Source organism: Budorcas taxicolor, chromosome 3 (genome assembly GCF_023091745.1).
Source record: "Budorcas taxicolor isolate Tak-1 chromosome 3, Takin1.1, whole genome shotgun sequence".
In the NCBI taxonomy this organism is placed as follows: domain Eukaryota; kingdom Metazoa; phylum Chordata; class Mammalia; order Artiodactyla; family Bovidae; genus Budorcas; species Budorcas taxicolor.
This window is the reverse complement of record NC_068912.1, coordinates 82,092,227-82,107,745: the sequence shown is the minus strand read 5'-3', so window position 1 is coordinate 82,107,745 and position 15,519 is coordinate 82,092,227. Positions and strand designations below refer to the sequence as shown.

The 15,519-nt window shown below is 37.3% G+C and overlaps 1 protein-coding gene across 1 annotated transcript in view; it reads left to right on the top strand.

The window, feature by feature from the left end:
* ALG6 (ALG6 alpha-1,3-glucosyltransferase) overlaps positions 1 to 15,519 on the top strand; it is a 53,078-nt gene that overhangs the window by 36,051 nt on the left and 1,508 nt on the right. The window contains 3 exon segments of the mRNA XM_052637439.1: positions 2,191 to 2,261; positions 8,051 to 8,119; positions 8,243 to 8,441. Coding sequence (XP_052493399.1) covers positions 2,191 to 2,261; positions 8,051 to 8,119; positions 8,243 to 8,441 — 339 coding nt within the window.

Sequence of the window (15,519 nt, the reverse complement as noted above, 5' to 3'; positions counted from 1 at the left end):
GCAGGATCTCAGTTCTCCAACCAGACGGCAAACCCATACCCTCGGCTGTGAAAGTGTGGAGTCTTAACCACTGAACTGCCAGGGAATTCTCTAAAGGGACAACATTTTAGAAATTAGGGTTTCAATTCCGGGACTGCCACTTATTTGCATTGCATTCTAAAAGCAAGCCAGAGCAGAGCATATCAGTCAGGTATTTCAAAAGTGCCTGTCAGTTCCGCAGTGCAAAAAGCATAGTTTCATGTTCTTCTTTTTTAAAAAATTACCTTCTTATTGATGATTTCTGTTGTTTGTTTCTGTGAATGAACTCTGAGCATAGTAAGTCATTTATAGTTAATGTTCTGTTGGATGTTTAGAATAGGAGGATGAACTCTGGGCATAGTGTCATCCATAGTTAATACTCTGTTGGATGTTTAGAATAGGAGGGATGTGGTTAGTAATATTCTGATGTCTTCAGTAGGCCTAACTTGAAATATTTGCAAGCTTATATAAAATTGTTATTCCATGCTAAACAACTATATATTTCAAAGGTGCTGAAATGAGATTTCAGAGTGTCGGTAACTGTAGCAATATTAGAGATGATTACTTTTAGGATTAAAAGCAGAAAAAAAATTTTCTTTCTCTTACTCTCCTAATTTTGTTTGTTGTGTTTTAATACCAACCATTGTGTTTAAAAAATAAAAAAACGTAGTGAGTTACTTTTGTTGATGTTTTAAATTCTTCTTGACTAGCTTTAAAAACATTTCCCATTATAATTTTAAAGTGTTTTTCTTTCAGTCTAGATTGAATTATTTCTTAATATAGGTCTATAATTGAGGTAATTGGTAGTATGAGTACTAATAAATCTGCAGTGGCCAAGTGATTTTTACCTGTTATTTTTAAGACGTATTTTTAAAGTGCCCTGTAGTGTGCCGGGTCCTCTTCTCAGTTCTGGCATGCCAATGAATGACAGCTGATTATCCCTGCTTTCTCAACTGGGGACATTCATGCTAGTTGGCACAAGGACAGTAAGTAAAATGAATCAGTTAATAGGAGAATATCTGGGCATAATGAAGACTATGAAGAAAGTAGTCTTATGTGAAAAGAGGGCTGGTGGGGTTTGGTTAGGGTAGCACTACTTTAGGTTGAATAAAAGAAGGCTTCTCTAGGGAAGTGACATTTGAGCCTTGAACTGAATGACTGGTCAGAAGTAACCAATTACAAGACGATCTGGGCTCTGACTTAATAAGAAGTAAATTTTTTTTCCTTAAGGCAAGAACACGTTTGGCATGTTCGAGACGTTAAAGGGACAAGTGTGAAATGACTGATGTGAAATGAGTGAGGGAGACATTAAGAAACAGATTGGAAGAGGAAGGCAGGACCCAGATTATGTAGAAGTTTAGATTTTAATTCTAAGTGTAATGGGAAGCTATTGGAAGATATTAACCAGGGAAATTACATGATCTGATATTGTGGCTAAATGGAGAATGGATTATAGGGAACAAGAGCATTACCACTTAGGAGGTCATTGTAGTGGTCCAAGAGGAAGATGGGGGTGGCTAAGACCACTCCTCTGCCACCATCAGCAAGGTGGAATGGAAAGAAGTGGGGTGAATATTGTATTAGGAAATGGTGTAGGTAGAATTTGCTGATGAATTGGATGTGAAGCATGTACAAGATAGTGAGCCAGGTTTTTTGCTTGAGCAACTGGATTGGGTGTATAGAGAGAGATGTCTAATATGCAGAGTATAAACTCCCGAAGATAGAGTTAAGTTTTAATTTAAAACCCCAGATAGCAAATGATCACTTTATAAACATTGTATATGTTTTATTGAAGTGCACGTTTTAAAAACACTCAAATAGATTTATTTTGTCACTTTCATATTTTGACCTTCATACTTTTTAAATTGTCAGAGCTTCTAAGGGAGGATGAAGGTATGATTATTGTGTCTGAAGTATTTAGTAGTTCTGTTTATTAATAACAGAGACTCAGTGAAATTGTTTTAGATGGTTAAGTATTACAATAGTTAATATTCAAAATATTTTGATAATTAAATTTGAATAAAATATGCCTCTTATAACTGTATATAATTTTCCTTTTAGCTAGAAGCTATATTAAACTTTAAAATGTTACTTGAAATGATTTTAATCTGACTTACATTTAAGTTGCTATTGTAAGTTTTTGTATCTGATTTTCTGTCTTTTTCCTTAAAGGTTAGCTGTGCACTGTCATTCTTTTTATTTTCTTTCCAAGTACATGAAAAGTCCATTCTTTTGGTATCATTGTAAGTAAAATGGTTTCAAGTATGTGTTTTATTTATTATTATGTGCTTATGATATATACATGAATCTAATACTTACATATAATCATCTAAGTGCAAATCAAAACTATACAAATGTTACATAGTTGCATAAAATTATTTCATAAAATCATATTTAGAATGATGACCTGTTACAATTTTACTTCTTTATACTTTAAACTGGTAAAATTTTATAGAATCATTTCTGACATACTTATTATTTCTTCCTGCTTTTTCATTTTGAATTTGCTAATAAAAATGGTCTTCTAAAGACGCTGTACTCTGGTTGAAGCCTGTTTGTCCTCTTTGCCTTTTTCATTTCATTCATTTCTGTTACTATTCAATAGCCTGGGTCTCTCTGTTGACCTCTTTAGGGGTTTTTTTGTATGTTGCCTCCTTTCTAGTTCTTCTGTCTAGACTTGTTTAGACTCTACTGGAAGTCTCTAAATCTAGGAGCATTAATTTTTTTTCGGATTTCATAGAAATTGGGTGGCAGTTGGGGGTATATTATCCCACTATTAAAATAATGCCCAGAACACCGTGGAGTACTTGAATCCTGTCCTAGCTCAGTCCCACCTATGACTGTCCCACCTCACCCTGTGTTTGCTATGTTCCTGTGAAAGACACATGTATGAAATGACCAATGACTAGTGGAAGGAAGTATTGCTCTTATTAGGTGGAGCTTTGGACTAAAACCTCAGTGCAGAGCTTTAGAGTAAGCTGACCTATGGGGCAGGCCTCTTTCCTGTGAACAAAACAGTCTTGTACAATTGTAGACTGAGAGGGCAGAATAATTTCACCCCCCCAAAGTCTAAACTTGAGTTAGATCTGAGCCCTGTTCTGTGAGCCTCAGCTGACCCTTCACAAATCCCAAGTGCCAGGGGATGAAATTATGGAGAGGTGCTGCTTTCAAACATGTATAATTTCCCCCAGGATTTCTACTCTGTAGAAATGTCTTTGATCCATGACCTGTAATCTGACCATTCAGGTTAGCTCGTGGTCCCTGAATTTCTGGGAGTTCAGACTCTACAACTGTATTTTGATTATTTATAACAGTAAGTGACTTTAATTTTGATCAGATATTTTAAAGTTAACATTAAAAGTTCTTCTCGATCTGGTTCCAGCTAATCTATCATTAAATGAATATTTCATTTAGTAAATATTTATTGAGGTCCTACTATTTGCCAGGTACTGTCCTGTGCACTTGGGATATATCTGTGAACAAAACATAACAGAATTTGTACTTTCTTAGGTTTAATTCTCAAGGACAGACACTAATAATTAAATAAAAATAAGAAATTAAAGTGTGTTAGAAGGTAATAAAGGCCATAAAGGATACATAAAGGAGATTAAGGGGAGCTGAGAGTTATTGGAGGTGGGATAAAGGAGCAAGTGCAGGTTGCAGTTTTAGAGGATGCTGAGGTAGACCTTGTTGAGATATTTGAGTGGACTGGAGGAGATGAGGGCTAACCCAGTGGATACCTGGGAGAGTAACATCCTAGACAGCCAGTGCCAAAGCCCTAAGATGGGAGTATGCCTGATACATTCAGGGAACAATAGAATGAGGTGATCAGTTGCATCAAATGCTCTTAATAGGTCAAATAAAATGACGGTTAGGAATAGACTGTTGTACTGAAGTGGAAGTCACTGGTGACTTTGAAACGGCTAGTGTTAACAGAGTGATGCAGGGAAAAGCCTGATTAGAGTGGGATTAAGACATAACAAGAAGAGAAGAATTGAAGACAAGTATAGATCTTTTTAAAAAGATATATGAAAGTGAAAAGAAAGTCAGTGTTAGTCGCTCAGTCATGTCCAATTCTTTTGATTCCATGGATTGTAGCCCACCAGGCTCCTCTGTCCATGGAATTCTCCAGGCAAGAATACTGCAGTGGGTTGCCATTCCCTTCTCCAGGGGATCTTCCCAACCCAGGGATTGAATCTTTGGCTCCTGCATTGCAGGCGGATTCTTTGCCCTCTGAGCCACCACGACAGTTACATACATGGTAAAATACACCATTAGTACATTCACAGTGTTGTGTAACCGTCACCACTGTCTACTCAGAATATTTTCATCTCTCCAAAAAGGAAATCTTGTGCCCATTAAGCAGTCATTCCCCTTTCTCCCCTTCCCTTAATGCTTGTAACCACTGATCTACTTTCTCTGTTAATTTGCCTATTTTGGATATTTCATATAAATGCAGTCATAAAATATGTGGCATTTTGTCAACCAACCTCTTTCAGTTAGCATATTTTCAGAGTTCATCCCTGTTATACCATGTATTAGGCCTTCATTCATTTTTGTGCCTGAATAATATTGCATGGATGAATATACTACATTTTGTTTGTCCGTGCAGCAGTTGATGGACATTTTGAGTTGTTCTCACCTTTTGGCTATTGGGAATATACACACGTATTTTCAGTTCTCTTGGGTTTATACCTAGGAGTGGAATTTCTGGGTCTCACAGTAATTCTGTAAACTTACTGAGGAATCACCAAATTAATTTCCACAGAAGTTATACCATTTTACATCACACCAGTAATGTATGAGGGTTCTGATTTCTCTGCAACCTTGTCAGCATTTGTTATTGTCTGTTTTTATTTTTGCCATCCTAGTAGGTATGGAATGGTATATCACTGTGGTTCTGATTTGCATTTCTTAATGACTAATGATGTTGAGCATCTTTTTTATGTCCTTGTCGGGCAATATGTGTATCTTCTTCAGAGAAATGCGTGTTATTTAAATCCTTTGCCCAGCTTTAAAGTGGTTGTTTATCTTTTTCTTGTTGAGTTTTAGAAGTTCTTTATGTATTCTAGATATTAAACCTTTATCACATATATGATAAGCAGATACTTTTTTCCATTCTTTGAGTTTTCCCCTTCTTGATAATGTTCTTTCATGAACATTTTTAATTTTGATGAGGTCCAATTTAGCTTTTCCTTCATTGTGTTTGCTTTGGATGTTGTATCTTACAGACCATTGCCAAATCCAAGGTAATATTTATCCTTATATTTCTTCTAAGAATTACATTTAGATCTTTGATCCATTTTGAGTTAATTTTTGTATATGGTGTGGGACAGGGTGGCCGTTCTTTAAATGAGTTTTGCTGAAAAGGGGAGCAGCGAAATTCTGCAAAAACTGGCAGAGGAGTTGGGGACAAAGAGGTTTGGTATTTAAGATAGAAGAGATAATGCCAGAAGATGGTCAGTAGAAAGGGAACACTAGTGATACAGGAGAGAGTAGAGTTTCAGGAGCAGTGTCCTTCAGAGAGGGAGCTGGAATGGCATCTAGAGCGTAAATGGAAGGGTTGGCTATGAACAGGTGCATGCGTGGTTCATCTTAATAACAAGAGCATGCTGTTATCAGTACAGATGCTAAGGAAGAGAGCTAATGTGATGGTGATGTCTGTGAAAGTTCTCTTTTCATTGCTTCAAATTTCTTACTGAAATGGAAGGCAAAGTCATTAGGTCAGAGTAGATTGGAAATGTTGGGAATATGAGGAGAGAGGAGAAAGTGTGAACTATTTTTCTAAAGAGACAGAGAGTAGGAATAGACTAGGGAAATACTAAGTGATTGCTGGACACTTGAAATTCATGTATTTTTTTGTAGACAGTGTGTAAGGAGTTGAAAGTATTGAGTAATGAGGGAAGTGATTCGTGAGGCTGGTGGATGGTAACAAAGATGAGGAATAATAGGGAATAAAGCTTGACGACAGGAGATTCAAAGCTGGAGCTTGTTAGGGCAGGGAGAGGGAGAGCTGGTATGAAGTCAGGATGAAGATCAAGGAGGTTCTTTCTCTGCTCTGGGCCGAACTGTTTGAAGGTTGGGGAAACGGGAACAATAAAACAGGCACAGCGAAGGCAGAGGGGCAGCAGTTTCTTCCTCAGGGGGAGAGAACCAGAATTTGTTTTGAACGAGGTAGTGAAAGAAGAGGTTGAGGATGTTGAGGATTTTGCTGCTTGATTATAAATATTAATTACCTTGAAGCTAAGGGCTGAGTTCTGTCTTCTCACTGCATTCCTTTCAGAGCAATACTTGTACATAACTGTTGTTGTTGTTCAGCTGCTAAGTTGTGTCCAACTCTTTGCAACCCCATGGACTGTAGGATGCCAGGCTTCCCTGTCCTTCACTATCTCCTGAAGTTTGCTCAGACTCATGTCCATTGATTTGGTGATGCCATCCAACCGTCTCATTCTCTGTTGTCCCCTTCTCTCCATGGCTTAGATGGTAAAGAATCTGCCTGCAATGCAGGAGATCTGGGTTCAATCCTGGGTTGGGAAAATCCCCTGTAGAAGGGAATGACTGCCCACTCTAGTATTCTTGCTTGGAGAATTCCATGGACAGAGGAGCCTGGCAGGCCACAGTCCATGTGGTCACAAAGAGACACAACTGAGTGACTAACACTTTACATAACACATTTTCAATAAATGAATATCAAGTGATTAAATAGCAAAGGATTCTGACCCAGAAAGAGAAAATGATGTTTATTGAAAGTGAAGTCGCTCAGTCGTGTCCAACTCTTTGCGACCCCATGGACTGTAGCCTACCATGCTCCTCTGTCCATGGGATTTTCCAGGCAAGAGTACTGGAGTGGGTTGCCACTGCCTTCTCCAGTGTTTATTGAGCACCTACTAAATGCTTGTAATTAACAGAAATACATAGTGATTTTAAAAGCATCAAGAATGAAAGTCCTGTAGTATTTTCTTTTAGTGCAGTAGTTTTCAGTCAGTTATAATCCCAGGCTTCATATCTCATATACTAGTTGCCATAAGTCATCCTTTTTAAGAAATAAGAATACAAAAACCTTTTAAAATAAGGAGACCACTAATAATAATAACAACAAAACAACAACAAATATAATTCAACAACTACCATCACTAGTAAAGTTTTTTTTTTACTGTAAAATAAACACTAGATAATAACTTGGAAGAGTTCTTTCAACTACTCAGCAATCCAGGTTATTCTTATTATTTCCATATATACATAAGAAAAAGGTTAAACTAATCATTTGTTCAAGGTCATAAGGTAAGTGTCAGGGATGAGGCTAGGACTTAGGTCTTCTGACTAGCCCCCTTCTTCATGAACACTGCCACAGTTGAATCCAGAAGGTAATACCGGCCAGGGGTGGTGCTCAGGAGGTCACAGATGTTGGACCGATGACCCTAATCCGCTCTTTAATAAAGCCAGTTGGTCCAGCTGTTGGTGTTGTCTTCCTCTTCCTCTACTGTTTCTCTTTTCATGTAGCCCTGTCCTCATTTTTTCCTTTTATTCTACCATTATCAACCCTTTATCATTTTTCTTTGCTTCTGCTGGCCTCTATTCAGTGGCCGATGATCCTGTCCTAGCTTTTAATCTAGCTATTAGGTCACACGGGAGAGTATAAAAAAGAAGTTTGAAAACTTTCATACCAAGTAGGATATTCATATTTACCAACTTGGATGGAATATATGGAAAAGCTTGTTTCTCTGAATGTTCAGTTGTTTATCCTTTCTTTAAGCTACTGTTTGTATGACAGAGAAAAAAAAAGTTTCATTAATGACACTGGAAGAAGCAGTTTTCCAATTATGATGAGCTGATACCTTCTCTCTGTCTAGATTCACTTAGTTTGGATTGATAGTTATTTTAAAAAATGAAATCAGTAGTCCCTATGGAGACCTTGCTGGCTGTGTTTTGTGATTTTTTTAAGCTGTGTCAAAAATCAGATAAAATGTGTTCACATTTTTACATATAAGCATTGAAATTATATTCTCTAAAATATTTTTCTCTGTTATTTTAGACCAGTCTGCTTAGTTTTAAGTGAAATTCCTTTTATGTCTACTTGGTTTTTACTTGTGTCAACATTTAGGTGAGTCAAACCAATTTCCAATATAATATGTTCAGTATAGTACTTATAAACTCATTGAAAACTTTTTTACAGTGATTGTGGTTTGAATTGACAATTCTCTTTTGATTTTTTTTTCCTATATAGTATGCTACCTCTTCTATTAAAAGATGAACTCCTAATGCCTTCAGTTGTGACAGTGATGGCATTTTTTATAGCTTGTGCAACTTCCTTTTCAATATTTGAAAAGACTTCTGAAGAAGAATTGCAACTGAAATGTTTTTCCACTTCTGTTAGGAAATATTTCACATGTTTTACATTTCTTCCCAGAATTATACAACACTTGGTAAGTTGTTTTTCTTTCTAGCATTTTTGAGATATAATTCCCATAAATTCACTCATAAAATCTACCCACTTAAAGCATGCAACTTGTGTTTTAAGTATGTACACAGAGTTTTACAACCATCACACTATCTAATTTTAGGTTTCCATCACCCCAGAAAGAAACCCAGTGCCCGTTAGCAGTCATTCTCCATTCCACCCTCACCCCAGATCCAGCCTTGCACAGCCACTGACCTACTTCCAGTCTCTATAGATCTGCCTACATCTCATATAAATGGAATGTAGTAGTTCCTCAGGGCTCCTATAGTAGAACACCACACCAGGTAGCTTAAACAGAAATTTATTTTTTCACAATTCTGGAGGCTGGAAGGCCAAAATCAGTGTGACATCAGCATTGGTTTCTTCTCTTAACGCCTCTCTTCCCGGTTTGTAGGTGACCTTGCTGTCTCCTCACATGGCCTCTTGGTGTGTGTATCTGTGTAGACAGAGAATTCTTTGGTGTCTTTTCCTCTTATAACAACATCAGTCCTATAAGATTAAGGCCCCACCCTTATGATTTATTTAATTTCGTCTCATCTCCAAATGCAGTCACACTGGGGCTTAGGGCCTCAACATATGAATTTTGTGGGGACACACATTCTGTAACATGGAACCATACAAAATGTGGTCTTGGGTGACTGGTTTCTTTCACTTAGTGTGGTTTTGATTTTTAACTGTGTTGTAGCATGCATCAATACTTCCTTCCTTTTTACTGCCAATCTCATTATATGGATATACCACATTTTATCTATGTAGTCTTCAGTAGATGCACATTAGGTTGCTTCCACTTTTTGGCAATTATGAATAATGCTGCTGTGAAGGGTTGTGTCTAAGTTTACTGGTGCACATGTGTTTCCATTTCCTTCAAGAATATACCTAGGAGTGGTAATTCTGTGTTAACATTTTGAGAAACTGCCAAGCTATCTTCCAGAGGGCTGCATGATTCTACATTCCCACCAGCAGTTCATGAGTGTTCCAATTTCTCCACATCCTTGACAGAACTGGTTATTATCTTTTATTGTAGCCACACCAAATGGATGTGAAGGGGTATCTCACTGTACTTTTTCCATTTCCCTAGTGACTAATAATGTTGAATATTTTAAAAAATAATTTCTTTGAAGAAATGCCTATTCAAATCCTTTCCCTTTTTGTTTTTTTTGGCTGCATTGAGTGGCTTGTGGGATCTTCCCTTCCTGATGAGGGATTGAACCCAGGCTGTTGGCAGTGAAAGCATGGAATTCCACCGGGGAATTCCCATACATTGCCCAGTTTTAATTCAGTTGTTTTTGTATTTTTGAGTTCTCTATACATTCTTAATGCAGGTCTCTTACTAATTGCAAATATCTTCTCCCATTCTGTGGGTTGCTTTTTGACTTTCTTGATGATATTATTTGTAGCATGAGTTTTCATTTTTATTAAGTCCAATAGAAGTTTCTTTTGTTGTTTGTGCTTTTGATGTCATACTTCAGAAACTGTATGACCAAAGGTCATGAAGATTTATTCTTATGTTTTCTTGAAGTGTTTTATAATTTTAGTTATCTTTAGGACACTGGTTCATTTTGAATTCATTTTTGTGTACGGTGTGAGGTCGGACTCCAACTTTATTCAGTTGTTCCAGCACTAATTGTATTGGCACCCTTGTAGAAAATCAACAGATCTTCAACATAATGCTTTATTTCTGGACTCTCAATTCTATTTCACTGATCTGTATTATCTTTATGCTGTTTCCACACTGTCTTGATTACTCTGGTTTTGTAGTTCAGTTCAGTTCAGTTGCTCAGTCGTGTCTGACTCTTTGCGACCCCATAAACTGCAGCACGCCAGGCCTCCCTGTCCATCACCAACTCCCGGAGTTCACTCAGACTCACATCCATTGAGTCAGTGGTGCCATCCAGCCATGTCATCCTTGGTCGTCCCCTTCTCCTCCTGCCCCCAATCCCTCCTAGCATCAGAGTCTTTTCCAGTGAGTCAACTCTTTGCATGAGGTGGGCAAAGTACTGGAGCTTCAGCTTTAGCATCATTCCTTCCAAAGAAACCCCAGGGTTGATCTCCTTCAGAATGGACTGGTTGGATCTCCTTGCAGTCCAAGGGACTCTCAAGAGTCTTCTCCAACACCAAGTTCAAAAGCATCAATTCTTCGGCACTCAGCCTTCTTCACAGCCCAACTCTCCCATCCATACATAACCACAGGAAAAACCATAGCCTTGACTAGAAAGACCTTAGTTGGCAAAGTAATGTCTCTGCTTTTGAATATACTATCTAGGTTGGTCATAACTTTTCTTCCAAGGAGTAAGCGTCTTTTAATTTCATGGCTGTAGTCACCATCGGCAGTGATTTTGGAGCCCAGAAAAATAAAGTCTGACACTGTTTCCACTGTTTCCCCATCTATTTCCCATGAAGTGATGGGACTGGATGCCATGATCTTCGTTTTCTGAATGTTGAGCTTTAAGCCAACTTTTTCGCTCTCCTCTTTCACTTTCATCAAGAGGCTTTTTAGCTCCTCTTCACTTTCTGCCATAAGGGTGGTGGCATCTGCATATCTGAGGTTGTTATTTCTCCCGGCAATCTTGATTCCAGCTTGTGTTTCTTCCAGTCCCGCATTTCTCATGATGTACTCTGCATATAAGTTAAATAAGCAGGGTGACAATATACAGCCTTGACGTACTCCTTTTCCTATTTGGAACCAGTCTGTTGTTCCATGTCCAGTTCTAACTGTTGCTTCCTGACCTGCATACAGATTTCTCAAGAGGCAGGTAAGGTGGTCTGGTATTCCCGTCTCTTTGAGAATTTTCTACAGTTCATTGTGATCCACACAGTCAAAGGCTTTGGCATAGTCAATAAAGCAGAAATAGATGTTTTTCTGGAACTCTCTTGCTTTTTCAATGATCCAGCGGATGTTGGCAATTTGATCTCTGGTTCCTCTGCCTTTTCTAAAACCAGCTTGAACATCAGGAAGTTCATGGTTCATGTATTGCTGAAGCCTGGCTTGGAGAAGTTTGAGCATTACTTTACTAGCATGTGAGATGAGTGCAATTGTGCGGTAGTTTGAGCACTTTTTTGCATTGCCTTTCTTTGGAATTGGAATGAAAACTGACCTTTTCCAGTCCTGTGGCCACTGCTGAGTTTTCCAAATTTGCTGGCATATGGAGTGCAGCACTTTCATAGCATCATCTTTCAGGATTTGAAACAGCTCAACTGGAATTCCATCACCTCCACTAGCTTTGTTCATAGTGATGCTTTCTAAGGCCCATTTGACTTCACATTCCAGGATGTCTGGCTCTAGATTAGTGATCACATCATCATGATTATCTGGGTCATGAAGATCTTTTTTGTACAGTTCTTCTGTGTATTCTTGGCCACCTCTTCTGAATATCTTCTGCTTCTGTTAGGTCCATACCATTTCTGTCCTTTATCGAGCCCATCTTTGCATGAAATGTTCCCTTGGTATCTCTAATTTTCTTAGAGATCTCTAGTCTTTCCCATTCTGTTGTTTTCCTCTGTTTCTTTGCATTGATCGCTGAAGAAGGCTTTCTTATTTCTTCTTGCTATTCTTTGGAACTCTGCATTCAAATGCTTTTATCTTTCCTTTTCTCCTTTGCTTTTTGCCTCTCTTCTTTTCACAGCTATTTGTAAGGCCTCCCCAGACAGCCATTTTGCTTTTTTGCATTTCTTTTCCATGGGGATGGTCTTGATCCCTGTCTCCTGGACAGTGTCACGAACCTCATTCCATAGTTCATCAGGCACTCTATCTATCCGATGTAGGCCCTTAAATCTATTTCTCTCTTCTACTGTATAATCATAAGGGATTTGATTTAGGTCATACCTGAATGGTCTAGCGGTTTTCCCTATTTTCTTCAATTTGAGTCTGAATTTGGTAATAAGGAGTTCATGATCTGGGCCACAGTCAGCTCCTGGTCTTGTTTTTGTTGACTGTATAGAGCTTCTCCATCTTTGGCTGCAAAGAATATAATCAGTCTGATTTTGGTGTTGACCATCTGGTGATGGCTGTGTAGAGTCTTCTCTTGTGTTGTTGGAAGAGGATGTTTGCAATGACCAGTGCATTTTCTTGGCAAAACTCTATTAGTCTTTGCCCTGCTTCATTCTACATTCCAAGGCCAAATTTGCCTGTTACTCTAGGTGTTTCTTGACTTCCTACTTTTGCATTCCAGTCCCCTATAATGAAAAGGACATCTTTTTTGGGTGTTCTAAAAGGTCTTATAGGTCTTCATAAAACCGTTCAACTTCAGTTTCTTCAGCATTACTGGTTGGGGCATAGACTTGGATAACTGTGATATTGAATGGTTTGCCTTGGAAACGAACAGAGATCATTCTGTCGTTTTTGAGATTGCATCCAAGTACTGCATTTTGGAATCTTTTGTTGACCACGATGGATACTCCATTTCTTCTGAGGGATTCCTGCCCGCAGTAGTAGATATAATGGTCATCTGAGTTAAATTCACCCATTCCAGTCCATTTTAGTTCACTGATTCCTAGAATGTCGACGTTCACCCTTGCCATCTCATTTGACCACTTCCAATTTGCCTTGATTCATGGACCTGACATTCCAGGTTCCTATGCAATATTGCTCTTTACAGCATTGGATCTTACTTCTATCACCAGTCACATCCACAGCTGGGTATTGTTTTTGCTTTGGCTCCATCCCTGGTTTTGTGGTTAGTTTTCAAAATTGAAAATGTGAGTCCTCCAATTTTGTTCATTTTCAGGATCATTTTAGCTGTTCTACGTCCGTTGTATTTCTGTATTCTTTTTAGGATCAGCTCATTAATTTGTCTAAAACCCCAGCTGAGATTTTTATAGGGATTGCTCTAAGTATGTATGTAAATTTGTGGAGCATTATCATCTTAGCAAGATTTAGTCTTCCAAACCTGTGAACATAGGATGTATTTCTGTTTGTTTGTTCTTTAACGTCCTTCAACAATACCTGAAGTTTTCAGTGTGCAGGTTTTGCACTTTTTGTTCAATTCATTTGTAAGTATTTTATTCTTTATGATGCTTTTGCAAGTGGAATTGTTTTCTTCATTTCATTTTCATAATGTTCATTCGTCCTGCATACAAATACAATTGATGTTTTAAATATTGAACTAGTATTAAGTTTTTAGTGAACTCCTTATGACTTTCTATATATAAGATCATGTCATCTGTAAATTATGATAGTTTTATGTCTTCTCTGTAAATCTAGATGCTTTTTCTTTCTTTTCCTTGCCTAATTACCTGGCTGGTCAGCTCCAGTACAGTTTGCTGGACACCTGTGACAAGTATGGCCATCTTGTCTTCTTCCAGATTTTAGGGGGGAATCATCCAGTTTTTTAACGTTAACTATGATGGTAGTTGTGGGGTTTTTATATATGGTGTTTATTTGGTTAGAAAGTTCTTTTCTATTCTTAGTTTGATTTTTTTTAATCATTAAAAGGTGTTGGATTTTGTTCAATGCTTTTCCTGTGTCTAATGATATTATCATGTTTTTTTCTCCTTTATCAATATGGTATATTACATTGACCGATTTTTATATACTGAACTATCCTTGCATTCTTGGGATAAGTTCTACTTGATCATGGTGTATAATCTCTTATATGTCACTTTCTTGGGTTTGTCAGTATTTTGTAGAAGATTTTTGCACTTTATATTCATAAGGGATATTGGTCTATCGTTTTCTTTTTTGTGATATCTTTGTATCATTTTGCAATCAAGCTTAATATTGCCTCATGGAATGAGTTAGGAAGGGTCCTTTTTCTACTTTCTGGAAGAGCTGTTAAAGACTGGTATTAATTCTTCTAGAAACACTGGGTTTAATTCACCAGTGAAGCCATCCGTTCCTGGATCTTTTCTTCATGGGATCTTAAAGATGACTGATTCAGGAGGGAGGGATAAAATAGGAGTATGGGATTAACAAACTACATAAAATAGGTAAGCAACAAGGGTTTTTCACTGTATAGCACAGGGAACAACTTTCAGTATCTTTTAATAACCTATAATGGAAAAATATATATAACTGAATCACTTTGCTGTACACCTGAAACTAACATAATATTGTACATCAACTATACTTCAATTAAAAAATATGGTAACTTATTAGCAAACAGTTGTTTATTTATTATATTCCCTTCCATCCTTTTTTTATTTTTATATATGGTAAGGAGTGATGTTACTTTTTCATTCCCAACTTGGGGAATTTGTACCTTCTCTTTTGCCCTCGGTCAGTCTAGCTAAAGTTTGGTGGTCTCACTGATAAATATTTTTACACAACCTAGTTTTGGTTATTGATCTCCTGTTGTTTTTTTGTTTTCTATGTCATTGATCTTAGTTCTAATTTTATTACACCCTTTTCCATGTTTGGGTTTGCTCTTTAGGTTCTTAAAGTTCAAGTTAGAGGTTATTGATTTGAGACCCTTCTTCCATTTTTATATAGTTATTCAAACCCATATAAAACCCCTATTTTTAAGCAATATTCCATAAACTTTGAAATGTTTTTTAATATATTTAAAAATATAGTCCATTTCTTGTGATTGATTTTTTTCTTTGGTTCATGAATTATTTAGGCATCTATTGTTCAGTTTACAAATATTTGGGGATTCCCTTGACTACTTCCCATTTTTCTATTCCAATTCTAATGTATTTTAAAAACAGACTTTGTATTATTTCAGTATTTTCAAATCTATTGACTTTGTTAATTTCGTCTTCATTTTTGAACAGTATTTTTGCTCTCTGAACATCATCCATCCCACTGTCCTGTGGCCTCCATATTTCCTAATGAGAAGTCAAATGTTAATCTTATTGAGGATAGTTTATGTATACAGTTTTAGGTACTTCTTAGATACCGAAGTAGAGATTTTAAGGAGAACTTGGATATATGAGCCTAGAGTTTAGGGGAGAGGTCCAGGCTGGAGACAGTAATTTGAGTCTTCAGTATATAGACAGTAATTAAAGTCATGTCCCTGGATGAGTGAGCTCACCAAAGGTTTGATTATAGATTGAGAAGGAACCAGCAAAGTTCTGAGAAAGATTAACTAGTGATGTGGGAGGAA